The sequence below is a fragment of the Pogona vitticeps genome, chromosome 6, assembly GCF_051106095.1.
Source record: "Pogona vitticeps strain Pit_001003342236 chromosome 6, PviZW2.1, whole genome shotgun sequence".
Classification (NCBI taxonomy): domain Eukaryota; kingdom Metazoa; phylum Chordata; class Lepidosauria; order Squamata; family Agamidae; genus Pogona; species Pogona vitticeps.
The window spans coordinates 108,293,864-108,321,825 of record NC_135788.1 but is presented as its reverse complement, the minus strand read 5'-3'; the positions used below and the strand labels follow the sequence as shown (position 1 = coordinate 108,321,825).

The window sequence follows — 27,962 nt, the reverse complement described above, 5'->3', positions numbered from 1 at the left end:
AGCCCACAGCGCCACCACGTCCCAGCAGACTGGGGTGCACACCTACAAACAGTAAGAACAACAGCTTTGTCTCTGTGCTACTCCACAGCACAATATGCTAGTGCCACATGGTGTAAATCAGCACATGCCAAGCAAGTGGATGTGGGTCTTAATGAATCATGTAGGATTATTATTGGTTGCCTGCAACCTACTCTCATTGAAAAAGTCTGTTATTTGGCTGGCATTAGCCCTCCAGAAGTACAGTGAGAAGTGCTAGCAAATTATGAACAAAGTAAGGGAATACAGCTCCAAACCCATCCACTTTAAGGACCTCCTAGACAAGGGTTAAATAGAGGAAAGGTTTTCAGCACAAATGTCAAACTCTAAATATTAAACCAGAAGAGTCTAGGCTAAACCGATACAGAACAAAAACAACACATCTTGCCGAATGGATGAATGCTGAAGAGTGTCTCCCACCAGGACAAGACCCTAGCCGGATCATCCAGAAGTCACTTAACAGACTTCAAAACAATGGCAGAGATGACGCTATTGAAGTAGCCCAACTGTGGTCAAAAACAGTCTCATTATTTTAACATTTTAATATGTTTTTAATTTTACCTATATTGCACATATGTCCATAATTTTAAATTGTGCAACGCTCTGATGCTAATAAGAAAGATAGATCCTGGCAGAACCAGCGAGGATTTTTAGGAACATTTCCTTCCTTTTGTGACTGATTCCATAGAAGGAAGTCAATATTAGTCATCATTAACAGTGTCACTGAAGAGGAACTAAGTACAGTAGGCACGAGCAAGGCTATATTTCAGATACAAAATCTCATTGCTGTTTGGGGTGGTGACAGATCTAAAAAGAAATATTTGCTACTAAGCAGAGTGAAGCTTCCAAATGGGGTTTTCTCTCAAGGTCATTTTTCTTGGTAGGTATCACCGAACAGGACAATATCTTGTCTTCTTGCTGACTTTCCTTTCCACTAGTAGAAATATCTTTTTTCCCCCTCGCAGGACTGTTACTGAATGGACAGCAGTGGATGTCCAGAGGTGAGTGTCAATGTTCAAAATAAAATATTCGGGTGTGTGTGGGGGGGATTGTTGGGGGTAGAATGGGAGATGAATGCCATGGCCTCCTCTCCCACCAGTCTTGTTCCCCTTATCTCAAGTAGTGGCTGCTAAACTGTCTGACTGCAGATGGCTGCTTTAGGGCCCAGTCCCTAGCAGACAGAGCCATGTGGCTACTGAGAGCTTGGGGGCGTGCAATAGCCAACCATGACGTTTATGACGTGATTTGATGAGGGAAGATTCTTGATCACTTCATTGATTTAGTACATAACCAATGCCCTCCTGACAATTTCAAACTTCAGGAAAATTCTCACACCCCTGCTTCCCATCCGTAGGGTTCTCCCTCTCTGTCTCTCTCTCTCACTCTCACACACAAACACCCCCACCAACTTGCCAAAATATTTCACCCAGCTTTCAAAAAATTACATTTTTAAGAGGGGCTGGGAGGGGAGGACAGACAGCACTTTTCATGCATGCATGTGGGGTGGAGAGAGGTGACATGGTGGTGCTGAAAAATAAGGCTCAACCTCTCCTCCACATATGCCATGCCCTCCCCTTAATAATTCCTTAAAAACTCACCACAAGTGGTTAATTTAGTGACAGCAGATTGTCAGTAGAAATAGGCAACTAGTAGCTTTGGCCCTCAACATGATTTGGACTACAACTCGCACACTCGTTTGCATTGTCTACGTTGGGAGTTGTAGAGCAATGCCACTTTGAAAGCCAAAGCTTCCCCATTCCTTCCGCCCTTCCCACTCCAATATGCTGAACATCACCGTAGTTTTTCTGTACCTTAGCTGTCTTCTCCCCAACAATCTGAAGTAGAAGCAAAAGATTATTTGTGCCTCTCGACTCCGCTGCAATGAGCAAAGGAACTTTGGAAAGCGACTTGTGTCACTGCTTAATAAAGATGGGGTTTTCCAGTTAATCATCATCATGTGCCATCAAGCCAATTCTGACTTATGGCAACCCTTTCCAGGATTTTTCAGATAGAAAAGACTCAGAAGTGGTTTACCAACCTATTCTTCTGGAGGCATTCTGGGACTGTGCAGCTTGCTGGAGGCCACACAGGCTGGTTCTCTACTCACAGGAGGCGTAGTGGGGAATTGAACTCCCAACCTCTGGCTCCCCAGCCTGATACCTCAACGACCGAGTAATCTTTCATGGATTCTCATAACAGAGTATCTTGAACCTGATGGATTTGCTTAAACAAAACTGGGGGGCATCAGCAATTTGGAATCTTATATATTTCCCTTTTTCGTTAATTTTTTCTTCTTCACTCAAATTGCCTGAGAAATTTTCCTCACTTTGCTGCTGTTGCCGCCATGTTTTGCCTCTTTGTCCCCTGCCTCCTTTGCCTGCCCCATTCTTTCCCCTCCCCCGACTTCTCTCAGTGCCAGCACTTTTCGCCTCTTGGACCTCTGTCAGTATGGCGAACTCCACCATGATCTTCCACGGCGCTCTCCCTCACCACGCCCTGTTTGCCTCTTTGCCCTCCCAATAGCTCTGCCAGCTCCGTTTCCTCATTGCCGTTGCCATACCACTGGGTGGCAAAAAGCTAAACAAAATGGCCTCAAAGAGGCGTCCACTTTTGTGGTATATGAAAAGCAAAGTGCACAAAACCCCAGAAAGCTAAAGAGGGATCCCTGAAAGAAATGGGAATGAAGGGAAACCTAAGTTTCCACTGAGCACATCCCTCCGGCTCTCCACGAGTCACCACCAGCAAACAGCACTTTAACGGAGTGGCACACAACATTTTGTGTAAGTTTGTGCAAGGAGTGAGAAGTTTCCACAGATGAAGCAGAAAAGATTCTTCCCCTCAGCTGTGCTGCAAAACTGAAAACAGGAAAAAAGATAAATCAGAACTGTTTTCTCGACACTTCTAGGAGTGAATCACTCATGCGGCCAGACCTCCATCTCTTGCTCAATTCAGACCAGAGCCTTTATTAAGAAGCAGTCGCTGAACAGAGATTTAAAGAGATTGCAAGAGGGCTAGTCAAATATATAAATGAACATAATCTATTATCCAGTCAGTATGTAGCCACTCAGTGACACACATTGCCTTGTGTGTCTAGCCACAACACATAAATTGCTCCCCATTTTTACTCCTCCTGCAAATTCTGCATTGTCCAAACTTTACCCTTGTTTTCTTTCAGGACAGAACTATCACAAGCCTTCCATCTCCGTGACCCCCAGTGCTGTGGTGGCCCTGGGCAGGAACGTCCACATCCACTGCAGGAGCGAAGGATACAACAAACTGGAATTCCATCTGGTCAAAGAAGTCTCTGCCTCAATGAAGACTTTGAACACCAAGACAGCAGAGGTGGACGAAGTTGTGTTTTCTATTGAAAATGCCAAGCGATCGGATAGGGGCGCCTATCGCTGTGTGTACATCTTCAGATCAGATGGTTACCAAACGTGGTCAGACTACAGTGAAGCAGTACACCTCAACATTACAGGTGAGGATCTGCCCCAGTCTTTGCATGCTGTTTCTCAAATGATAGTAAGGCTGTAATTCTCATGTCCATGGAAACATGATTCCATTGCAGGGCAATAGATAGCAACTGTGGAGTGGCTCGGTGATGATATATTTTCCAGCAATCACACAATAGACAGGGGAATGCACTCCAGGCCAACCTCAATCTATGGCCAAGCTGGGCCTTTTTGGTCCAGCCATAATGCTTTTATTTTAGGGGCCTGGCTGGAGGGATTCTATGGAAAGGTCGCTTCAAGGGAGATCACTTTGAATTTGCTTCTGCAACTTGGGTCACATCTGAAAGTGGGGGGAAATGACCTTAAAAGAGCCCCATCCTCTTGCATTCTTTTCAGGCATTCATTTCTTGTGCAGAACAAACACAGCTGAGGGCCAGACTCCACTTCAGGGCTCCATGTTCAACATGTTAATTTAGTTGCCTCATAACCTGGATGCTAAGGACAGTGAACCAGATTTGGTGGAATCCTGCACCCTACACCAAACTATCCCAATTTGAATCGTTTGGTATGATATATGGATTGAAGCAACACAGGCAGATCCAGTGGCAGAGCAGAAGAAAGGAGAACTGAGGCGATCGGACTGATTCAGATGTCTAAAATGAAAATGGGAAACACCAGACTGTATATATCTTGCATTGGACCAAAACCAGAAGAGAACTCATAGGTGATATAATGGAAGGAAGGGAATTGGACTTTACTTTCTGAGGAAAGGGTTTCACCACCGGTCTCCAATCACTCTGCTTGCAGGATGGGATTGGATATATTTGGAGGAAAACAAGCAAGCAAACAAAGAAAAAATAGTAAGAGTGGCTTGTATGCAGATTGCTCAAAAGATAGCTGTCTGAAATTTGGTCCAGTGACTCTTCAGTTTAGGATATATCATATCTACAGTGTTCCTATGCATCAGTGCAAAACCAACCAACCAACCAACCAAAGCAGCCACTGCATTTCCCCAAGACAAGCCAGTGGGAAAACTGGCATTCTAAATTTTCAGATTCATGAGACTGAATTGAATGTGAGCCCTCCGTGTCACCCATCTGATCTAGTCCAGGGCCACCAGTGACAGAGGGTAGGGGTAAGAGCAGGCTTTGTGTAATAAAGTAAGGACTGACAGAAGAAGAGGAAAGAGAATGGGAGAAGATGAGGGCAAGGGTAGAGAAATGTATGCCTCGATAGAAAGGATATTTTATGGTATTTGTGGACTCTGCATGTGTGGGTGGAAAGAATAAAGCAAGTGTGGCACTCTAACTCGAGATATCTGTGATTTTGAAGAGACACCAAAGCCAAGAGAACTCATGACAGCCATGTGGGCCAGCGGTGCTGCAGGCCTTTTCCTTCTGCTTCTCCTCCTGTCGTTAATTGCCTTCTTACTGTACAGAAAGAAGAATAAAGGTAAGTGAGTTTCTGGGTGGATAGTTTTTTTAAAAAAATATTTCATTATATTCAAGCCTATATAGCTGAGAGAGAATATAGAGCTTGCATGGCAGAACTGTACCAGCTTGAGTTTTGCAGAGGAGCCGCCTTCTTCAGAGACCTCTCTGGTTAAAGTTAGTCTTATTTTAATGACTTTCCTCTGATCTTCAGAGATTAGAGGCTTCTCAAAGCACACACACACCAAAACACACACTGTACCAAGAAAACAATAGATTGGGAAGAGCTGGACAAAACTTTTGTGTATTGAGATTTCAAGGGAAGAGGGAAGACACAGAGGTCAAGGCGTGATGTTTTGGCATCCTGCATGGCGTCTCTGGCTAGAAGAAGCAAAACTAGAGAAAATGGACATGGTTTATATACCAAAAGACTGCAGAAATCCAGTGAAGATTCTGCTTATATCAGTATAAACAGTTTCTTCGTGCAGAGTATGGTAAAGGTAAAGGTAAAGGTTCCCCTTGACAATTTTTGTCCAGTCGTGTTCGACTCTAGGGAGCGGTGCTCATCCCCGTTTCCTAGAGCCAGCGTTTTGTCTGAAGACAATCTTCCATGGTCACATGGCCAATGCGACTTAGACACGGAACGCTGTTACCTTCCCACCAAGGTGGTCCCTATTTATCTACTCGCATTTGCATGCTTTCGAACTGCTAGGTTGGCAGGAGCTGGCACAAGCGACGGGCACTCACTCCGTCGCGTGGATTCGATCTTACGACTGCTTGGTCTTCTGACCCTGCAGCACAGGCTTCTGCGGTTTAGCCCGCAGCGCCACCACATCCCAGAGTATGGGCAGGGTGCAAAAGCAATGCAAGATCCTTCCTCTCTCAAGATAAGAGTCTTGGTAGTATATTGACCACTACCAGCAACTTTAATTTGAAGCAAGAAAACTCATAGAGTCTCTCTCCCCAATTTATAGGCTCAACTGTTAAGGAAAGAAGCAAAGCAGTCAACATGGTAAGATATTTTTCTTTGACCTTGACTGTACAAGCTTTGCCCTCAGATCCTTGAATATATAAACAGACATATCTATGTACTACTCTCCTATGTATGTGCTGCTATGTGCTACTCTCATCTGACGTAGGGCATAAAGTGCGAAAGACCATGGGCATAAAGCTATAAAAAGAGGCCCATGGTCTTTCGCACTGGGCATTTGTAAGTTGGAGTGCTGTAAAGCAGTGGCTTCTAATTCACTGCAGAAGCTGGAGGACAGTTTTGAAGACAAGGCAACATTATTCGTCAGAGATGGCCACATCCAAAGGCCAGCAAGCCATGATGATGCCCTGTCTCTGACAGCCGAGGAACAACACGAAGTAGCAGCTCCCATTCTGAGGCCCAAGTGTTTAAAATGGATGGTTTATGTTGTGGTCCAAAAAAGGATTCAGGGATGCATCAAGGAAACGGCTGGGAACTGCAGCCATGATGCAGTCTGGGTGAGCTCATGGACCCTTCACTTGGTCCAAAAAGATAGCAACCAGGTTGCTTACTCGATCTGGAAAACTAGAGCATTACCGTGGCATATTTTTTTTTCTGGGCTCAACCTGAAGTGCTGGGCTTGACCTGGTAGCAGAATCAGAATTATTTCTATCCCAGATTTGCCCAACCTGAGATTACTGGCAGAGGTCATCTGAGGCTCCCTGCTCTGTTCCATGGCATATTTTCTGTCGTCTTACCAAGTAGAATACTCTGCCAGAAGGTCACCTGGCCAGTAGCCATCATCTTCAGATAAAGTTTATGGAATTTGAATGTTTTTTTTCTCAATATTTTTGTTGCTTTTTATAATGTCAATATGTTTTCTGATTTTAGCCTGTTAGTTATGGAAACTGTTAGTATTTTTGCTGGCTTGAGTTAAGCTTTGTCTTCATCTTCTTTTTGAAACAGAATAATGGGATGTAACCTTTGGGCATTGATATGAAGAAGGTTGGGTCATATCAATGATATTAAAGTAGAAGATATATTTAACCAGTCTGCATTGCAATGGTTCCCTTTTCAGTGCTAGAGGGACAACCCTAGGTGGTTACTAGCAATTAGAGTGCAAAATAATTCAGTTTAGTACAAGAAGTTCCAACAAGTTTTGGTTGACATGGAGGAACAACACTAGTATGATGTGTTCTTGTGTGTATTTTTCTACTTGATAGGTCTTTTTAACAGCACATGACTGGATGATGGCTATAGAACCAGGTCTGGTGGCCAGCTGACCACTCCCCTCTGATCCTGCTGTTTTCTGAAGGTGCCATAGAGCCCTCATAACCAGTGGTTGTGCTGACTCTGGGATTTGGGGAGATGTCATCCAAAACAGTAGTTTCCCAAGTTGTGTTCCAGACAAGTATCCTTATGTGCAATGTAGAAAGTAGCAGCTGCAGGACACACACACTCTCTCTTCCTTCCTCTCTGCAGGCCTCGCAACCAGAAGATGAAGCAGATGCCACTGATGTTGCCTATGCTTCCTTGAACCACTGCTCTCTGAAGACCGAACATGCAGCCAGTCCTGACCGAGCCCCTGAATCATGTATCTATGCACTGTTGGCTGAAGGCAGAACACAGGAGGGCCAATAATCAGGCCTTCTCAGGGTTGGGGATAGTTATGGAACATCACTGCAACCTTGAGGCTCATGGAAATACATCTTAAGGATGGCTCATATAAGCAAATTCTGCTTGTTTCTCTATACAAACACTGTTATCCAAGCTCATAATGGAAAAACAGTTGTGGTAACCTAGCTGGCATATGGAGAGGGTGCCATCAGCTACAGGTGTCAAAGTGCACAGATTTTGACAAACTGAGGCCACCTGGAGATTTGAGGTAATGACTCCCTGCTCCCCTTTTCCATTTCCAACATCTATCATTACTGTACTATTTCTTTTAATTTGAAAAATAAATTTAATGATTTTGGAGTGAGTGTGGATGAGTGCTAAGTCCCCAGGGGTGCTGCAGGGCACCACACTTGAGCCCATGTGGGCTGCATGCGCTTGTGGGCCAAGGTTACCCATCCCAATCTATTTCATCAGTTCCCAAGTCTGAGGCAAGATGTTCTTGAACTACGACTCCCAGTAACTCCAGCCATTGGCTGTACTGGCTAGGGCTTGTGGGAGCTGTAGAGTCTCGGAACCCCAACTTTTGGAACCATCCATTCAATTCCTTTACTATTGCTGTGATTGTTGCTTTAAAAATCATTCACTTCCCACTATTGGAGGAAGTGGGTAATGATGACCCACAGCTCATTCTAGCTGACAATATTAAACAGGTGTCCATGTCTTCAGACTGATGCCGCTAAGACGGAGAACAGTGAAGGGGACCTATTCCATTTCACAGAATTTGTGGGAATTTGGGACAACGTTGCAAAGATAGTCTAGAGGCAGCTACTGCCCTCAAGCAGCAGATTTTGCAGTACCAGTGTATGTTTGCCATCTATCCATGGCATGGATCCTCATGAATTTTTACGTATGCTCATCTTCAAATCATTGCCCATCTCCATTTCCTCGGTTGTGGCACTTTTGTGAGAGGTTGAACTGTAAGCTTCTTTGAAGTGGCAAATTCTCTCCCCACTTGTGCTCTGCAAGGAGCTGTCCATGGAGTGCTCATGGTGTTGATGATGATGAGGCTTGCCAGGTGTCAGATAATGAGCTACTGTGCCAGGAAATGGCTGGGCTCCCCTGAATATCCAGGCCAGGCAAACAAATGTGAGGAGCCGTGGCGGAAGGGAAGCAGCGAGTCTCATTTATTGTAACGGGGTAGCCATAGTGTTTGGGTACCCAACTCCAACCCTCTCCGAATGGCACCAGGGCTCACTGGCTTCCTGTGTCTGTCCAACACGACATATAATATACTTGCTTAGGAGCTGACAGGGAACCCACAATGCCTAGCTCACTCCCTCACACATGCATGGAGAAATATTATGTTCCCAATTCCTGTGACATCACAGGACCCCACACCATGACTTCACAAAGACCCACCCCAAGCATTGGGCCCCAGATATAATGAGGGGATGGGGAAGATAATCCTGTGACAGCCTCTGACAAACAAGACAACACTTCAAAACCATTCTGGAAAAATTCTTTTATTGGTTTTGGAAAAGAGGGTAAACAAGTATCCTCAGCAGAGACAAGGGCCTGGTTCAGCTCCAGCAGGACGTCTGCCTTCTGCTCCCTCGCATCCCCCTGGGGAAGAGGAAGCTTCGGGCCCTGCAAGAGAAAGAGAGAAAAACAACTAAGGGGTGGGCTCATCCACTGCTGTCAACCGGCTTCAACCCAGGCGTATCCACCAACCAATGTTCTGGCAACTTCATCCCAAAGTTCCACCTGCCAACATCCACTGGCTTCCACCAGGAATATCCACCCGTTCATCTCTTCCACTCCGCTTCTGAAGCCAGCCTCCACCAGCTCTCAAATGCTTGGGTCACGCCCCGGCGACATCCCCACGGAACGTCAGCCAGCCCATTCATACACACATTGATACACACACAGGCACAAACCAGCTGCTCCCCCCAACACACACACACCTTTACTCCACCAGCCATTCACACACATGCCCGGGCTTCCATCCACCGATATCCACCAAGCTTCCCCAAGCTGGTTTGAGGAGGCTAACGTCCACCACCTGCTTCATCCACCAACCTCTGCCAGTCTCCACCTTGCAGCCTCAGAGAACCTCCCAGCTTCCGCAGGGAGATTCAACCAGCTTCGGTCTTCCAACGTCCACCAACTTCCCCTCCCTGGTCCATCACCAACATCAGCCAACTTCAAGTCACGGATCTCCACCAGCCTCGAGCTGTTAACTCATCAGCCCACTTAGCAAGTTCCTCTGCTTTCAGGAGAGAACTTGCTTTGGGCAGAAAGGCTGGGTCCCCTGCAGCAGCCACCCTGGCTCTCTCTGCAGGACTGCCCTCTGGCCACTGGCCTCCCTCCTGGTCTCCTGCCTTGCCCAGCAAGCCCCTTTTATCTGCCAGCAGAGAGGTGGGGCTCTGTGAGGTCACCAAGACCTCAACCAGAAAAGGGATTGGGTTCCCAAGGCAGCAGCAGCAGCATCCTTGGGATTGGCTGAGTCCTGAAGATGATATCAACAGTCCCTCTGATCATGTGATTCACCCACAAAAGCTTGCATTTTGCATGATTTAAAAAAATTAATTAGTGGCCTATAAATGTATCCCCTGTCACCAGTCCCTCTGATTGTTAAATCTCCCCGTGTTGGCTTTCTGATAGGATTCTAGGCTGGTGCTCCAAAAAGTTATCTTCCAGCATGTGCACCAAAAGGAACTTTTGTGGGATTGGAGAACCAATAATTATTTATTTTTAAATACTGCTCGTGGAGAAAAAACAACAACCAAGCATTTAAACCTTTCAGTGGAGGAGCCATTGTTTTTTCTAAACTAAAACCTCAGCATTCAGGTTTTAATTGCAGTATTGGCACTCTGAAATAAATACCAAGTTGATTTTGTGTTGCAGTTTGGACACTCAGGCTCAAAAAGGTTCACCATCACTGGTCTAAGATATTATGGTGTCTATGAGAGAAAAATCAAACGATTCCTCACCTGGTGGTAACACATGAATAAATGTATGAAATTTGCCTCCTTTTTTTCATGAGTGAGGCGGGGGGCTAGCTAGCTTTGTCTTGTGATTGGTCTTTTGAATATAAACATGGACTTGGTTTGAAGGTTGGATTTCTCAAAAACAAAAGTCTGTTGGAGTGGTATATCTGGAACATTAATGTAGTGTCTGTGAAGTGATTTTGAACCCTGGGCGTACATCTCACCCATTCTCAGCTGGTTCCAAAACTCACTGACTCAGCCTGAAGGTCTTTGCATGTGTGTTGCTCCCAGTGGCATGATGGGATGAAGTGCCTGCACCTTTTGGGTCTCTCCTTTGGCCTTGGCCCTCACACCAAAACTGGACCCTTCAGGCTATTTGGAGTAAAGCATGGACTGGAGGATGAGCATTGCAGCTCACGGGCCTTCTGGTTCCATAAGCCCAGGCAGCCGTGACACAAAGCCTGGGAGGAGAAACCTTCCCTCCCAATCCTTGCCTGCCTCACTTCTGTGAGATCACAGACACCCTCTCTTGTGATATGGACAGTGCCTGCCCGCTGATCTCAGGTTTGATTTATTAGTTTTATTTTTATTTTGGTTTTGGCTCCAAAATCAGAGGGAATCGGTTGCCTGATGACTGGTCATGTCGGTATGCAAAATTTTGGAAATGTCACCCTTTGTTGTTGTTTAGTTGTTTACTCGTGTCCAACTCTTTGTGACCCCATGGACCAGAGCACACCAGGCCCTCCTGTCTTCCACTGCCTCCCGGAGTTGGGTCAAATTCATGTTGGTCGCTTCGGTGACCCTGTCCAACCATCTCATCCTCTGTTGTCCCCTTCTCTTGCCTTCACACTTTCCCAACATCAGGGTCTTTTCCAGGGAGTCTTCTCGTCTCATGAGATGGCCAAAGTACTGGAGCCTCAGCTTCAGGATCTGTCCTTCCAGTGAGCACTCAGGGTTGATTTCCTTTAGAATGGAAATGTCACCCTTATTCACCACTATTGAGTGGGCATGTAAGATGTATGAATTTGCCAATACTCTTCAGCAGGTGTAACTTATGAAATTTCAACTGTTTGATAACCAGACTTTCAACATATCTTTTCCTGGATGTAAGAAATGCAACTTAAATAAAGAAGAAACCATTGGTATCTCGAGATTTCATAACCTTCTCCTTCTCTTCTTTTCCTTTTGGTTTGTGTGCACCATAGTGGGGCTGCAATCCAAAAGCAGATGTGGTTTGTCAAGCAGCAGAAAGGCGCTGACTGTGCTAGACATTACTGGCAGAACATGAAGAATTCATATATTGGAGGAAGAACTATGGCAAACATTTCTCTGTTTTGGAAAGTACAGTGGTTAAGTGAGACCCTTCATTCTGAGGACAGAAAAGCTAGCAGAGAATAGGTCACTGGTGGCTACAGAAGCCATCAAGATGAGGGTCTCACACAGCATCATCTTTCTTGGTTGGTATTTCAACTGGAAAGGGTTAGTGGGACCATGGGTTAGGAACGGCTGGGTGAAAGGATCAAAGACCCAATGCTGGGTCCTGTTGATTTGATATTGCACAACTAATGAGATCATCTTTCCAGGGTGGTGTCTGATCAGCCACAAATGGATAACAGGAGGTAAGTATCGAAAGACAATATGAACATTTGCCTTGATGATGCTGGATGGTGGTAAAATGGGGATTAAAAGCCATAGCCTTCCTCAATCAAATTTGCTTTTCTTACCTTAACACGCTGTCGTGATATTCAAGAAATAATTTCAGGGAGTGGCAAAGTTCATTAATGATACTTATGGACTGTTATCCTGACTGCAGTTTTTACCTGTGTACATTTAAATAAATACTAAGTTTGGGGTTCTGTGGAGGAAGCACTTTTCCGTGGACAGCCACTGTGGCGTTTCTTGTCCTACAGGAGCCTAATATCCATTTCTGTTTAATAGAGATGGGGGTGAGAATTTAATTCCAGTTCATCTTTTATATGAATTGACCTAAACCTGCAAAAATTTGTTCATATTGGGCAGAACTTGAAATTAAAATCATTTGAATGTGGGAGAACCTTAAACTGGCAAGTTCATCCTACCCAGCAGCAGGCTTTGTGTGCTTCGATTTTAGAAGTTTGCATATGAGTCCCCGTGTATTGAACCATGTTGTGTTCATTTAGAGTTCCCAGCTCTCTCTCTCTCATCTTTTTCTTCCTGAGAGACCTGTTATCTTTAATACCACTGCAATAGGCAGGTACCACATAGTCCTCTCCATGCTGGAAATAGCTATACCTACTGTTATTTGGCCCCTTCAAATAAAAGGGGGTGTGGACTCTGCCTGTTACCAATGCCTTAATTTTTTTCATTTTTCATTTAAAAGAAAAATATGACAGACATTAAGAACTTGAAAATATTCAAATGTGATAGAAAGTTAAGTTACAGATTTTCCCTGCTGAAATTTTGGTCAACATATATTTTTAATTCCTGTAAAATAAACAATGAAGTCCCGAGCAAGGTTGTTAATAATACGACCTTTTGGAAGTGTCTCGTTCATTGGGTTGCCTCATAACTTGTTGGGACATAAAAAGAACAAACTCAGAACGACCATAATTATATCCAACCTCATGGAAAGGCAAAGACCTTTCTCTTCAGGCAAGCCTTCCCTCAGTAACTAGCTACTGGTGGGTAATTTTTAGATGGATTGTTATGTATTACTGCTTTGACTGGATTTGTAGTTCTGCTTTGACCATTTTACCATTTTTGGGCTTTCCATTTCTCAGAGTGACATCTGTTTTATTTGTTTTGTTCTCTCTTTTTAATAACTTGTATGCTTACTGTTCTCAGCTTCAATATTGCCTTTTAGTGATGTAAGATGCCTCTTTATATTCATTGTTCTTAGCTTTAAATATTGTCTTTTACTAATGCTAATCACCATTGTATACTCATAGTTTTCAACTTTAAGTATTGTCTTTTGAAGCTGGAAGCTGCCTTGGGTCCTTTTCAAGGAGAAAGGTGTGGCAAAAAGTAATTAAATATTTGATTGATTAATTAATTAATTACCTTGCAGTGAGGGCCAGGGCTAGCTTTTGACCTGTCAGTTCTGCATGCATATGTCAAACCAGAATCCCTCTGTTAACAAAACAGAAGCTGAGTGTTTTGAAGGAAGAAGTGTCCCTTCTCTCCTCCCCCATGGACTCTCTCTCTCTCTCTCTCTCTCTGCATATGCCTTTTCACGTACAATCAAGTCCAAGTCAATTCCATCTTATGGCAACCATTTTATTGACAAGGAGTGTGGAATTTAAAACCTTTTGTCTCTTTTTCAGACGCACTGGGAAGGACCAGCATTACTGGCTTTTCATCATTTATTCAGTTCCAAATACAGCTCTTACTGAAAAAGCAGTTGTGGCAGTGAGGTTTAAAAAACTAATACATCTTTTATTGGCTTATGTTTAAAACAAAGAGGCAGACAGACAGAATCTTTGATTAGATGTGGGCAGTTGTGGCCCTATTGACACCCACCAACATAGTCATACAGGGGAAGGTTGTTGACTTAAATTGGCCATTGCACTGTGGATGGTTACCATCCAGTCTAAACAGGAAAATAATTTCCATATGGCCCAGTCAAGCTGACATGGGATTTCATGCTTCAGGTCTCTTGTATTCTGTTTCCTGCACAGGACAATTTTTGCTCAAGCCTTCCATCACAGTGAGTCCCCGTGCGGTGGTACTTGTGGGAGAAAACGCCACCATCCGATGTAAAAGGGAAGAAAGTTACCAACCTGCGAAATTCATTCTGTATAAAAAAGAGTCAGCATTCTGGCGTTATGTGAGCATGAAGACAGTAGAGAGGGATGAGGCTCTATTTCACATTATACATGCTTGGCCCTCCGATGCAGGAACCTACCAGTGTGTCTTCCTATCAGTCTATTACCAGCAATGGTCAGATTACAGTGAGGAAGTATGCATCAAGATAAAAGGTGAGGGTGTGGCTCAATTTTTCATATGGTAATATCCTAAATATCACTCCTGTGGGTCTTGCAGTTAGTTCCTCGCAGCTATGAAGCCAATGGAAAATCTGTGTGAACTGAAATGTTTTTTCAAAGTGTGCCTCTCAAGTTAATTTCACACATTAATGTCATTAGCAACATTAGCAACATTCATTGGTGTTTAATTTCAGACCAAATGGCACATTTTATATCTGTATTCCATTTTTTTCCTAATCCTACCACCCTGACTCCAAAAACCTCCGTGAAGATGGCAGCTAGTGGGCAACAACCTCTGAATGTCTACATTCACACATAGAGCCTAGTTAGAATTCAGCAGCTCTTATGAGCTTTACAGTTTAGCCTGTTTTAATGCTATACCATCAAAGTTATTTATGCAACATATTTTAATATGTTGTCCATTTAATGCATTGTGTGATATAAACATCGGTATTATGTCTGTCCTTTTGTGTATGTGTGTGTGTCTGTCTGAGTGTGTGTGTTTTGTGTGAAATATATTAATTGAAAGATGCCACGCAGCCCAACCTACTGACCCCTCTTTTCAAGGTATCAGGATCCTGTACCATGTCAGACTGGAACCAGGGCAGGCCCATCCGGATCCGCAGTGGTGTCCAACCTTGGCCCTCCAGATGTTCTTAGACTACAGCTCCCAGAAGCCTTCACCATCACCTCTGCTGGACAGGATTTCTGGGAGTTGAAGTCCAAGAACATCTGGAGGGCCAAGGTTGGACACCACTGCTTTAGGGCAAGGTGCGAGCCCGCCGTGCCCATCAGCTGCCCCTCCCTGTTGATCCAAGCATGGCCATGGGCGTCCCACCCGGAGAGTGACAAGGCATGCTAATGTACAGAGGCACTGTCCCAGGGAGGCCACTGTTGAAATCTCTCTCTCTCCTTTTATTTCTCCTACAGAAGAAGTTTATCCTAAACCTATCATCTCAATGAATCCAAAGGAGGGAGTTCCTTTGGGTGCAGATGTGACTATCCAGTGTAAGAGTACAGGATACCGACCGGCAGAATATTATCTCTGGAAAGAAGGGAGCCCTGAACCAACACAAGTGAAAAGATCAGACTGGGAAGCAGTTGTGTTTTCCATTTCTAGTGTGATTTTATCGGATGGAGGGATCTACTGGTGTGAATATAGAGACAGTTCAAGCTTGGCTGACCGATATTCACAGGCCAGTGACCAAGTGTCTCTCCATGTAACCGGTGAGAATCTGATTATTTTTGGAACGTATTCTCCAATAGATTTTCAGTGTTCAATATCACAAATATTAATTGTACTAAAATACACATACAGTTTAAAGAGTCTCTGCTATACCTGTTATTATTTGAATATCACAAGTAACATTTAGAAATTATACATTCCAAATCAAATAAAATGAGATAGAAACTTCATCTGTAGCTGGATCCAGCAAAATTAGGTAGTCAGATAGCAAATGTAGCTGACTTTTGGCATTTCATTCTGTTCTTTTCCCACCTCTAGATCCGAATCTCACCAAACCCCTCATCCTGATGAAACGGAAGGGACCCCATGTTCTGGGTGCGAATGTCACCATCCATTGTCAGGGGCCAGAAAAGGGTCTGACCTTCCTCCTCTACAAATCAAAGGACTTCATAGCCTCACAGATAGCAAAGCAAAACCAGAACAGGACTTGCTTTTCCATCCTCATGGTTAGGCGAGAAGATGCCGGGAACTACACTTGCCAATACAAAAGGAAAGGAAACCCCTTTGTGTTGTCTGAGCCAAGTGAGACTACGAAGCTGATTGTGAAAGGTAAAGAGCTCCTTGTGATATTTTTCCAGTTATCAACTTCCAAGTCTGAGCCTTTGTTTGTAAGGCAATTGTTTGGCATACATGGGCAGAACCCCTGGTCAGTCATTACACAGTCTGTTGTGGGTTCTGCTCTGGTGTTGATGAGTCAAGAGCTAAATGTGGGTGTGGTGGCTAAAGAGAAAAGATTTTAACACTGCAACAATGCCAGTTTACTTAGAGTGCAATCAGACAGCAAGGAAGAATCATGACTGATCTCATGGAATTACAGTTGAGAAGAGGAACACCATCATCTAGGTCTCTACTCGTATTGTGTCAGAGGAATCAGATGCATAGGCTGCAGAAGCAAGAGTTTACAAGAAAATTCAAAGTGATTGTACCTGGGAGCAGATGGTGATGTAGGATGCCATGTATTTGGTGGGAAAAGGTTAAGGCACTGTTTTCCCAGACAGCTTGGCACAATTATTTAATGACCTTTGATATAATGACATATAGTATTTCAACTTCAGCAAGGGAAATGATAAGGACCAGGCCTCGCCCTATATTCTTCACTGCTAGTACTGCATTTATGTACAAGAGAAGCTAAACTGGACAACAGCTACACATCATGACAAATTGCATTAGTTGCTGTGAATAATGTATTAAAAAGACCAGTACTTACACAGCATCCACACCAGAATCAAAGAACATGAGAGACACTGTAGACTAAAAGAACCAGAAAAATCAGCAATAGCTGAACATGCCCTAAAACAAACTGGACATAAAATTCTATTTCAAAATACTGAAGTACTGGACAACACCAGCAATCACTATGTTAGACTGCACAGGGAAGCCGTTGAAATCCACAAACACCAGCAGAGCTTCAACAAAAAAGAAGAAAGTCTAAAACTCAACAAGCCTGGCTCCTAGCACTAAAAAATACAGCGTGCAAAAGGTCAATGAACTCTACCCAGCCACAAGGACCAGTGATCACAACACACAAAAGACTAGCTAACGACACCCATCAATCACAGTGACAGATCATCTCTCCCCTTTATCACAACAATATACCCACAACAAAAACACGCTGATCACCATAATTACCCAATCTCCTGAAAAGGACAAAAGCTGATCCCACAGCTATATATACTCAAATATCCAACAACCTGCAACACAGCACAGACAGAGTTCTGACTTCTGTCCTCTGAAGATGCCGGCCACAGAGACTGGCAAAACATTAGGAAGAAAAACATTAAGAACATGGCCAAACAGCCCAGAAAACCCACAACAACCATCGGATCCCAAAGGTGAAAGCCTTTGAGAATACAATGTATAAAAACTTGATCTGTAGTTGGCATCAGCAGGACAGGTGGTCAGATAGCAACGTTATGTGAGTGTTGGCATTTCATTTTGTTCTTTTCCCACCTCTAGATCCCCATCTTGCCAAACCCCTCATCCAGATGGAACTGAAGGGACAACATGTTCTGGGTGCGAACATCACAATCCATTGTCAGGGGCCAGAAAAGGGCCTGGCCTTCTTCCTCTACAAGTCAATGGACTTGGTAGCCTCACAGATAGCAAAGCCAGACAGCAACATGACTACCTTCTCCATCGTCGCAGTTAAGCCAGAAAATGCTGGGAACTACACTTGCCAATATCAGGGCAAAGGAAACCCCTTTGTGTGGTCCAAGCCAAGCAAAACTACAAAGCTGGCTGTGAAAGGTAAAGAGCTTGATCAGATGTTTTTCCATTTAGACCAATGTCCAAGTCTGACTCTTTGTTCATAAGGCAAGAGTCTGGAATAGAAGTGCAGAAACCTTTTATCCCTTTGTCAAGAGTTACATGAACTATTGTGAGTTCTCTACTAGTGTTAATGACACAAGAGCCAAATGTGGATGTGGCAGCTAGAGTGTAAAGTGGTCAGGAATGCAGGTTTACTTAGGGTGCAATCAGACAAGAAAGGATCAGGAGTATCAAGCAGGAAAGTGTGTGATCAACGTTGCTGGGATTGAGCTTCTTTACAGCAATCCTTCCTTCTTGCAGAAATTGCACTAGCCTGGCCTCCCAAAAGAGTGTAGGCATCCTTTAGTATCAAGAGACTATGGTAACATGCTCTGAATAGAGGTATTGGAAAAAAATCTGGTGTGGCTGAGGAGGCCAATTCAAAAGTGACAATCCCTTCCACACCGAGGACAAATACAATCTGTCCCCTGTCTAGCACCCTGGTTTCAGGACTGCCTCTTTGCCTCAGCCTGCTGAACAAGTGTCTCTTCAAATTGGGAGAGGCCACGATGCAACGGCTGCCTCCAGGCTGAATGCTCAGACGTCAAGATTTCACATCTGTTGAAGTCCATTCCTAAGGCCTTCAGATCCCGCTTGCAGATGTCCTTGTATTGCAGCTGTGGTCTCCCTCTGGGGCACCTTCCCTGCACTAATTCTCATACAGGAGATCTTTTGGAATCCGACCTTCAGCTATTCTCACAACGTGCCCAAACCAACATAGACAGCACTACCCAAAAGAGTAGCCCTAGATCCAAAAGGTCCAGCTTGAGCCTGGATGGGGTTTGGGCTGTACTGTTGGTGCTCATACGTCTGGTGATTCCCAAGAAATAGAACATACTAGACTGTACCCCAGTAATATGACTTTGCAGTGAGAAAAGGTGAGTTAATTCACATTTCTCTCACTGTGCAATCATAGCCTCAGTTCTCTCTTTGTGCCCACCTCTCTCTTTTTCCTTTGGGTATCTGTGTGTACTTTCTCTTTTCTTGCCACCTCTCTCTCTCTCTCTCTCTCTCTCTCTCTCTGTCCAGCCCCTCAGGTCAGATCCAAAGTTTTGTGACTTTTGGCATCTCAAACTATTCTTTCCCCACCTCTAGATCCTAGTCTTGGGAATCCCGTCATCGAGATGGAACCAAAGGGACCCCATGGTCTGGGTACAAACATCACAGTCCATTGTCAGGGGCCAGAAAACGGTCTGACCTTTTTCCTGTACAAATCAGTGGATTTGGTAGCCTTACAGAAAGCAAAGCCAGACAGCAACGCAACACCTTTCTCCATCCTCATGGTTAGGCTTGAAGATGCTGGGAGCTACACTTGCCAATATCACGGCAAAGGAAACCCCTTTGTGTGGTCTGAGCCATCTGTGCCTATGAATCTTGTTGTGAAAGTTAAAGTACTTGATCTGATTTTTTTCCCCCAGTTACCAACTTCCAAGTATAATCAAGGCATAAAGCAATTGTTTGGAAGAGATGTGCAGAACCTTTCCTGCTCTCCACCCCTGGTCAGTCATTTCATGATGTGTTGTTGGCTCTGCACTTGCGCTGACGAGGGAAAACACAAAGGTGGGCATGGTGGCTAGAAATTGGCCACGGATTTTCACTTTGCAGCAATGTCGGTTTGCTTAGTATACAATCAGATGGTGAGAAAGGATCATGATTGCTCACACAGGGAAGTGTGTGACCAGTTTTGCTGGAAGTGATCTTCCTTAAAGTAATCTTCCTTCAGCCTGACCCCGCCCCAACAAATACAGTAATAGCCCCCCCAAAAAAAGGTCCAGCTTGGTCATAGATCCAGGTGAGGCTTGACAACTTTTGCTCTTACATCCTGTTATCACCAGGAAATAGATCACACCAGACTGTGCTACAAGTGATTCAAAATGTGAACCATTTCCTTGTCTAATCGCCCTCTTAGTTCTCCCTTTGTGGGCCCCCTCTTTTCCCTTTGTATGTCGCTCCATCTACATGTACTTTCCCGTTTCTCACCATCTCTCTCTTTCTCTCCAGTTCCTCCGTTCAATTCCATCCCTCCCCTTGTTAGAAGCAGAGAAATGTGCAACCATTTTGCACAAGTGATGCTGTGCCTCCAAAGAATAGCAGATGAAAGGATGGTCAGCTACAGTTCCCTGTTGTGTTACCCTCTTGTATTGTCTGTTCTGCTGCCTTTTTGTCCATAGAAGGATAAAGTTATTCACTTCCTCCCACACACTTAGTCCACCTTTTCCCTTTCTCTTACTGTTACTCGCATAGCCAGTGGCTAAATATTTCTTCTCCAGAAAATAATTTTTTTTCACACAAGGTGGTATCTTATTTGTTCCAAACATCGCCAGTCAAATAGACTGATGGGTCAGAGAGCCAGATATTAATCCTAGAAGTATCTGAAAGACAAAGAGAAAAAGGGTGGCTTTCAGTGGAGAGACAGACGTTTACTAAGACAAGTAACTATCAGCTTTGAAAGTTCAAAGTACAGACACTAATAAAGGTAGTCTCTTTGAAATCCTGGCATCAGACAGACCTTCAATGGGTGCAGAGAAGGGAGCAGACTTGGACTGGGGAAGTTAAAATGCAATGGATATCATAACCAAGTCAATACACAATCAAAAAAATAGTCTACAGTTTGGAACCAGTCCACTGATTGCAGACATAGAGTTTCTCCTTCTTTCCACTGGTGTCTTCCTTTTGGCTCCGTCCATGTGTTTGGTTTTCCCCTTTCATATTGTTTGTTTCTTCTTTCCTGTCAGCTTCCCAAACTCATAATATCTTCCAAAATATTTCAAAAAATATCAAGGGCCACATATAGCACCTGGGCAATAGGTTTCCCAAAACAGATTTGGAAGATTATGAAAGAGAAGAAGACTATCTTCACCTACTTCTTCACCCTTGTTGTCATGGAAGCTGGCTGGACTGCTCAGTGAATTAGGGATCTGGCTGTGGAGGCAGAGGTTGGGAGGAGAGATGGGCACGAACCGGAGCAATAATGAGTCAGGACGATCTGCCACAATATAGGGGGAAAGGGGAGAATACCTCTGGGGTGTGATCTGGGGATGGCTGGGTCTTAGAATGGCCCCGGGGATTGATTGGTTGGTTGGTTGGTTGGTTGGTTGGTTGGTTGGTTGGTTGGTTGGTTGGCTGGCTGGCTGGCTGGCTGGCTGGCTGGCTGGCTGGCTGGCTGGCTGGCTGGCTGGCTGGCTGGCTGGCTGGCTGGCTGGCTGGCTGGCTGGTTGGCTGGTTGGTTGGTTGGTTGGTTGGTTGGTTGGTTGGTTGGTTGGTTGGTTGGTTGGTTGGTTGGTTGGTTGGTTGGTTGGTTGGTTGGTTGGTTGGTTGGTTGGTTGGTTGGTTGGTTGGTTGGTTGGTTGGTTGGTTGGTTGGTTGGTTGGTTGGTTGGTTGGTTGGTTGGTTGGTTGGTTGGTTGGATTTATATCCCACCCATCTGGTATATTCTACCACTCTGGGCGGCTTACTGAATATCAAACAATTAAAAAACATAGAAACATTAGCATACAACAATAACAAATAATGCAGGAATAAATAAATAATAAATAGCAAAGCAAAGAAATCAGTAGTTGACAGGAGGGAAGGCCTGGATGTACATCCATGTTTTCAGCTGGCATTTGAAAGTACCCAGTGTAGGGGCCTCTCGAATCCCCGGAGGAAGGCTGTTCCAAAGGCGAGGAGCCACCCCCGAGAAGGCCCTGCTTCGTGTCTTTTCCCTCTGGTGAAAGATGGATGGTGAGGTGAAGCAGATGAAAAGATATGTGGATTTGAACCATCCCTTCAACCTTAATTGGTGTTTGTGTGACAATAGACTTTATTAATTAATGCCACTCTGATTCAAGATGACTATGATTTTCAGACAGATTCTCCACAACCATGTGGGCAGGCAATGCTGCAGGTTCCCTTCTTGTTGTTCTCCTCCTGCTTTTTCTCTTCATATTATACAGAAAAAGGAGAAAAGGTAAGTGGGATGCTTGATGAGTTGCTTTTTAGCGGGTGAGATTAAAGACCACATAATTGGTCCACATATTAGTGGTTTCCTAGGGAAAAGACCTGATGGTAAAAGTTGGTCCCAGATCCTATTTGCATCGTATGGGACAAAGATGAGCCTTTTCTTAAAGAAACAAAGAAACAAACAGGCTTCCAACCCTTCTAGTTGCAATGAGAAGCTTAAATGTGTGGGAGGTGACTGAGTGGAACTTAGCTGAGAATGAAAAAGATACATGTCTTTGCATGGGGAGGAGGAGATAAAGAGAGAAGGACGTTCTTGAGTTCCCTAAACTGCCATTTAGCTGTTTGGACTGATGCTGGCCTTTCTTCTACCAAGATAGATGTTCCTAGAAAATAAGGGGGCATCACCTACTTCCTTCTCACAGAAATCTATGAAATAATGCAAACACAAAATCACTTAATTTCTGTACAGAAATACAGGCCAGTGGCAGAGTTCCATGTGGGACCAGGAGTGGTGGAAATGATTTTTGGACATTGAAGACTCCCTACCCCCAATCCTGGTGCCCCCAAAGACTACACTAGCTTATAAAAGGATTGCATAGGGAGCAGCGGGACCTGGGTGGGTGAGGATAGCTGTCACTTTTAATCTTTTATCAAAGATTAAAGGTGATACCTGAGGACATCATCAGCCTTAGAAGAGCAGTGCAATGCCAACAGGATTACTGCCAATTCCTTTGGTGCAGGGTAGGCAATATGGAGCAAGATGTCTTCTACACAGGGGCCCTAGGAATAGAAATGTGCTATATCTTGTTAATTTGATGTTAACTTTGTAAGGACTCTCACAAGGTCTCTTTGGTCTACAGGCTCAACAGCAAATGATAGAAATCAACCAGTGAATGTGGTAAGATGCTTTTCTTTGGATAAATAACCAGATTCATGATGATTGCTGTTCTATCAATACTTAATCCACAAATTAAACCTATCAGTAGGTAGTTTATTGCCATTACAAGCACTTTGGCTTAGTTTAGAGAGATGGGATAGACTAGTAGTTCCAAAGGACTCTTACGTAAAGCGATTTGAAGGGAGTTGTTGTCACGCAGAGGTATTGTGCGAAATTGTTCTCGCATAGAGGACAGCAAAGGAAAAGGACCAGACCAGTTCATTGAGTATGAAGCCTTTAAATGGATTTGTAAAAGTCACTGGGCAGGATCTGTTGTGTGATTCATGAGCAAGAAGATTAGAAGGGGAAAGACACTAGAGGATTTAGAAGGTAACAATATGGCATTAATGCAGGATCTAGAAATGAGCTATAAGTCAAGATAGGGATTTAAAGACTGATAAAACAAAGTAATGAATACAGTGCTGCTTCACAAAATTCTAGCCGCGTGCCACCTTTCAGGGAATCAAATGTCAGCCACATATTTCTCTAACCCGAAGGTGACACACTTTTCATTTCTATGGGTGTCTTGCATGCTGGCTTCTAACCAGCATGAAAGGTGCTACTTTTTAAAGCTCACCAGCTTGGGAATGACTGATGTAGGGGTTCTTAATACCACTGGAGGGAACAGTGAGAGAGTTCATTCTAAATACCTCTCCCTTTCTCTCTCTTCTCCCTCAACCTCTGTAGCCCCAAGAAGCTGAAGCTGGAGAAGATCCCAGTGAAGTCTCTTATGCTGTTTTGAATCTGAACTCCTTGAGGACCAAAAAGGCAGCCAGTCTTAACAGCAACCCTGAGCCCTGTGTCTATGCAGTGGTGGCTAGAAATAGTATCAGGAAGGGCCCATAGCCAACGTTTCTTACGGACCCTGGGTTTCTGCAGTGTTGATGTTCTCCCGGATCCTGCAGACATATAGATACCTTCAGGCTTTTTCAGACAAGCAAGCTTACTTCATTCTGTCCCACAACCATCTTGGATGTTATTGTATCCTTCTGCGCTCACAACATAAGCATGTTCATGAAGGCATGCTCTACTTATTTCTCTGTACATTCACAACAGTTTAACCTAAAGGAAATGCTGTATATAACATTAGTGACCGTCAAGTTGCACAGATAGAGGCTGGCAGGCACAAACACTGCCATCACAATTGTGACTTCGCTAGGTGGGAAAAACGTGTCTTCTTGAGCAGAGGAGATCAAACACTAAGGAAACCAGAGAAAAATCAGAAAAAGGCCATGTAGTCTCCAAGACAGTTCAAATACAGAAGCAGATGATACCCTTATTAGACCACTAAAAAACCCTAAGAAATAAAACAAACAACAGAAAGCTAGCTTTCTCTGATAATTCATCTTCTTCAGACCGTGCACCCAGTTCTTGGGGTAGTTCCAAAAAGTACATTCTTTTATTAAATCCCCAAAGTCTCATGGCCATTGCTGGCCCAGGTTGGCTTCTTAGATGGATCCAGATGCAGTTTGCAAAAAGCTTTTTGGGGGAAGGGTGAGGTTTCAAACTCCTCCTCACCCAAAAAGGGTCGCCAAGCATTTTGTATACATTTCATTTCCCCCTTCTCCTTCTTTTTGACACTCAGAGAAAACTGTAGCTGTACTTTCAGAAATTTCAGCAATTGCCTGGCACCCTCTACTGGACCAGTAAAGGACACCCTCAGTGCTACCTTTATTGAATGCAACTCTACCTTCATGAAGAGACTTGGTCTAGAGAAGACTACAGGTTGTAAGGTGTTGAGCAAACCAGGAAATAAAAATTAGGTTCCAGAGGTTTGAAAGCATGCATTTTGATTTAAATACACAGCTACCTTAGAGATAAGAGGAACTATAAATCTGAGCATTATAATTCTTTATGTGAAGAAGGGACAGAAGACCCTCTCCCAAAATCTCTCCATAATAAATCCTAAGCATACCATGTGATTAGGAGAATCCAAAGTGGCAACTTGGGCACTATATCACTGCAAGGAAAGACACAGCTTGGGGCTGGATGATGTCAGTCATTATCTACTGCTGTGTTTACCATCCCAACCCCTAAAGGGATCATCTAAGGCCATATTTCAGGTTCCCTGCTGAATTAAGTCAGGGGGGTGGATATGGGAAAGAGCGTCTTATCGGTGGTGGCCCACCCCCTATGGGATGCCCTCTTGCAGAGTCTCATCATAAAATTTGTTATGGATTTGGGGGGTAGTAAAGAGGAAGCATTTATTTTCCCAGACCTTTTAATACCAATCTCAGATCTTTTAATACTTTGCATTCTCCTATTGCTCCTAGTTTTAATTTGGTTTTCTATGCTACAACTTATTTTCCACTGCTGCTGGTTTGATATGGTTTCTTCTTACCTTTTACTCTGGTACTCTTCTTGTATCTTAATATATTGTACAGTACCCACAGAACTCTGTGAATTGGAAAAATCACTGAGTGAATATTTTAGTTATGACATACTCCATTTTCTCAAGGAAGAGGTAGAAAAGGGGGGAATGTGGCAGCTCTCTGAGGAGTTTGCATTCCAGTTTAATTAGGAAAGAGGAAAGATCTGAATGTATCATTTAGTGAAGCTGTGAAGAAATACGTGAGTTTCTCCTTTGCTCTTCCCTCGATGTAATCATTCCAGAGTCATATTCTGGCTTCTAATGATTAACGTTTATTAAAGAAGTCTCGAGAGGAGCAACATCCATTCTGGCCACTTGTAACACTTCTTCCACTTCCAATTGGGAAAGGAAAAGATTCCAAGAACTTTATTCCAATTTATTTTTCAGACACACACACACACACACCAGTCCAGGGGGTCTCCCATCCAAGGCTTTAATTCAGGTGTTGATTCCTGTGGCAGCAACATCAGCAACTGTGCCAATGGCTCCTGTTCCCACCACTCTTCACCCCACAGAATTCCCCAAGAGTTCTCCTGGGCCCTCATAACCGATTTGTCTGCTCACTGGTTAAAGAAGTTCCCACCCAAGTCTCAGAGGGGCCTCTTTCATCATTTCCATAGCTTCTTCCCTCTTTCTCCTTTCTTTCTCTCTCTCTCTCCCCCCCCCCCCATAAGAGGATTTCCAAGGGACCTTCTTTCTTCTCCTCCAATCAGCTTCCATGGATTCTCAAGTTAAATTCACTGCAAATAGACCTGATATCCACAAGGGGGACATTTTTATGACAGGATGGAGTGTTATCCATCTAGTGATATTGGCAAGTAAGGGAGATGCAGAAGGTAAATATGTGCTTAAAACTTCACTGATCTATTGACATTCATGGGTACCAGATTATTCTTGAAAGACGAGTGCTAAACCTAAGTATGTAGCAAGATAGGTCTCTTAGAATCATAGCATTTGATATATCACCAAGACGTCCTGTTCATAAGCAAGACATTTAATCAATAGGACCTAAAATAAAATGTAAGGGGCAATATTATTACTGTACAGAGGAAAATCACTATTTGGGTTATCTCCTTGATGAGGAAGAGGAGGAGCAATTCAGATCATATGCCAAGCCTTTGAAAAAATTTTTCTTTCTGAGGAAAGACGAAGGTCTCTATTTATCTTTCGTGGAAAGCAAAAGGCATCCTCTTCTTCCTAACGAAGCCTCTAGTTACCAAGAACTTTCCTATGAAGGCAAACCATTGGGTAAAGGAAAGCACTCCATCTAAAGAGGCAATTTGCAGGGGGCATCATGAAAAGGGAAGTTTTACCACTACCCTACCCTGGGAGAACCATTTGAGTTTTCTGCCTCGGGTCTTGTCTTTGCTGAAAATCTATTCAAACATTTATGTTTGGAGGATGCAGCTGGAGAGAGAACTAAACAAACAAAACTACCCCCTTCAGTATTTCTAGTTCCAAATATAATCTAGAAGGCTTTCTGTCCTACTTCAGTTTATCAACAATAGTTACAGAGATGACAAAATGAGCTAAAAGGCCAGCTTTGAGCACAGAATGTAGAACACACCATTAGGTGAGAAGCTGTCTGAATTCCACAGAAGTAAGCTTGCAGTGCACTTGGGAATTCTAACTACTGAAAATATCTGCCCCTACATTTTTGCAACTTTCCTGGTGCAAATAAATAGTGCTAGGTTGAGGAACAGAAAAATTCTGTAAGAACTCATTTCTAAGTAGGGATGTGCACTATCTTTCAAAAATGTGCAGAAATGTATCAAAAGAAGTGTACTTGTGTGATTTTAGCTGACCACAAAGCAGAAAAAGGAGCCACTGTTGATCCTTAGAACACAGCAACAGCCCTATAAATCCTTTATATTTCATTTAGCATTCATGGGGCTAAGAAGATGGTCAACAATTTAAATGCAGGAAAGTGAAAAATGAAAGTTAACAGTCATTAACAGTGGTCTTTCTGGTGAATATGGTCTTGATCTTTCACGGGATTGATGAAAGGGCAGCATGATGGTGCTACCTCTTGGTTCATGGGTCATCAACCTTGACGATTCACGGAGCAAGAACTGCCTCCCAGTGGTTCATCAGGACTTTTTTTTATAGACAGCCTATAGAGCTATCTAGAAAAAGAAGAGGCCCCCCCGCCCCCACCCCTTCCCACTGTTACTTCCCTGGCCAGGCTGCTCCTCCTGCTCCGCAGCAGCTTACACTGAAACAGAAGCTAGGCTGCTGGAACTGTGGTTTCAATTCCAGCAGCCTAGCCTTTTCTAGGAGCACTGGGGAAGACTGACTGAGGCCATTTCTCCTCCTGTGAGACAGAGGGATGGGGACCGCTTCAGTCAGGTTTCCTCCATCTTTCTATTTCTTGGAGTGCATAGAAATAGAAGAGAAGTGGGACCAAAGCAATCCCTCATCCTGTTTTCTTAGCAAAGGCAGCAGGGTGGGGGATCGCTTGGAAAGGCTTCCCCTTTCTATCTCTGCCTGGCAAGGCACAGAAAGACAAGGGAAGTAGGACTCAAGCAACCAACCCACTGTCTTTGCAAAGGGTGGGGATCGCTCTTCTCAGGCTTTGGTGAGCATAGAAAGGCAAAGGAAGAGGGACATTGAAACACAAACTAGGGGTCATCAGGACGCTAAACCACAGAGCAAGAAACATCCCCACCTCCACAGAAGCCAAGAAGAAGGAACATAGAAAT

At 44.0% G+C, this 27,962-nt stretch overlaps 2 protein-coding genes, 1 long non-coding RNA gene and 1 other non-coding gene across 6 annotated transcripts in view; all 4 read left to right on the top strand.

The window, feature by feature from the left end:
• The window catches only part of LOC144583044 (osteoclast-associated immunoglobulin-like receptor), a 57,566-nt gene extending 37,800 nt beyond the window's left edge, over nt 1-19,766 (top strand). Inside the window, exons 5-6 of the mRNA XM_078377025.1 lie at nt 17,660-17,950; nt 19,106-19,766. Coding sequence (XP_078233151.1) covers nt 17,660-17,950; nt 19,106-19,587 — 773 coding nt within the window. The 3' untranslated portion in view covers nt 19,588-19,766. The remainder of the gene's footprint in view (nt 1-17,659; nt 17,951-19,105) is intronic.
• LOC144583390 (killer cell immunoglobulin-like receptor 3DL1) lies at nt 29-7,865 on the top strand. Of its 3 annotated transcripts, XM_078377034.1 has the most exons (6): nt 29-916; nt 1,002-1,037; nt 3,212-3,514; nt 4,821-4,940; nt 5,893-5,930; nt 7,371-7,865. In XM_078377034.1, exons 1-6 carry the CDS (start codon nt 886-888, stop codon nt 7,527-7,529), a joined length of 687 nt encoding a protein of 228 aa, XP_078233160.1. In that variant the 5' UTR covers nt 29-885; the 3' UTR covers nt 7,530-7,865. The 3 variants fall into 3 exon arrangements, with proteins under 3 accessions (XP_078233160.1, XP_078233162.1, XP_078233161.1); XM_078377036.1 differs by lacking the exon at nt 4,821-4,940; XM_078377035.1 differs by lacking the exon at nt 1,002-1,037 and having other exon boundaries at nt 820-916.
• On the top strand, nt 11,862-14,252 carry LOC144583391 (uncharacterized). Its single transcript, XR_013537144.1, has 2 exons — nt 11,862-12,114; nt 14,152-14,252. It is a non-coding gene; the product is annotated as an uncharacterized LOC144583391 (long non-coding RNA).
• A 2,072-nt stretch (nt 19,767-21,838) lies between the features above and the next one.
• Nucleotides 21,839-24,139, top strand: LOC110078479 (uncharacterized). The gene is made up of 3 exons (XR_013537143.1): nt 21,839-21,959; nt 22,813-22,850; nt 23,577-24,139. It is a non-coding gene; the product is annotated as an uncharacterized LOC110078479 (transcript).
• The last annotated feature ends 3,823 nt before the right edge of the window (nt 24,140-27,962 follow it).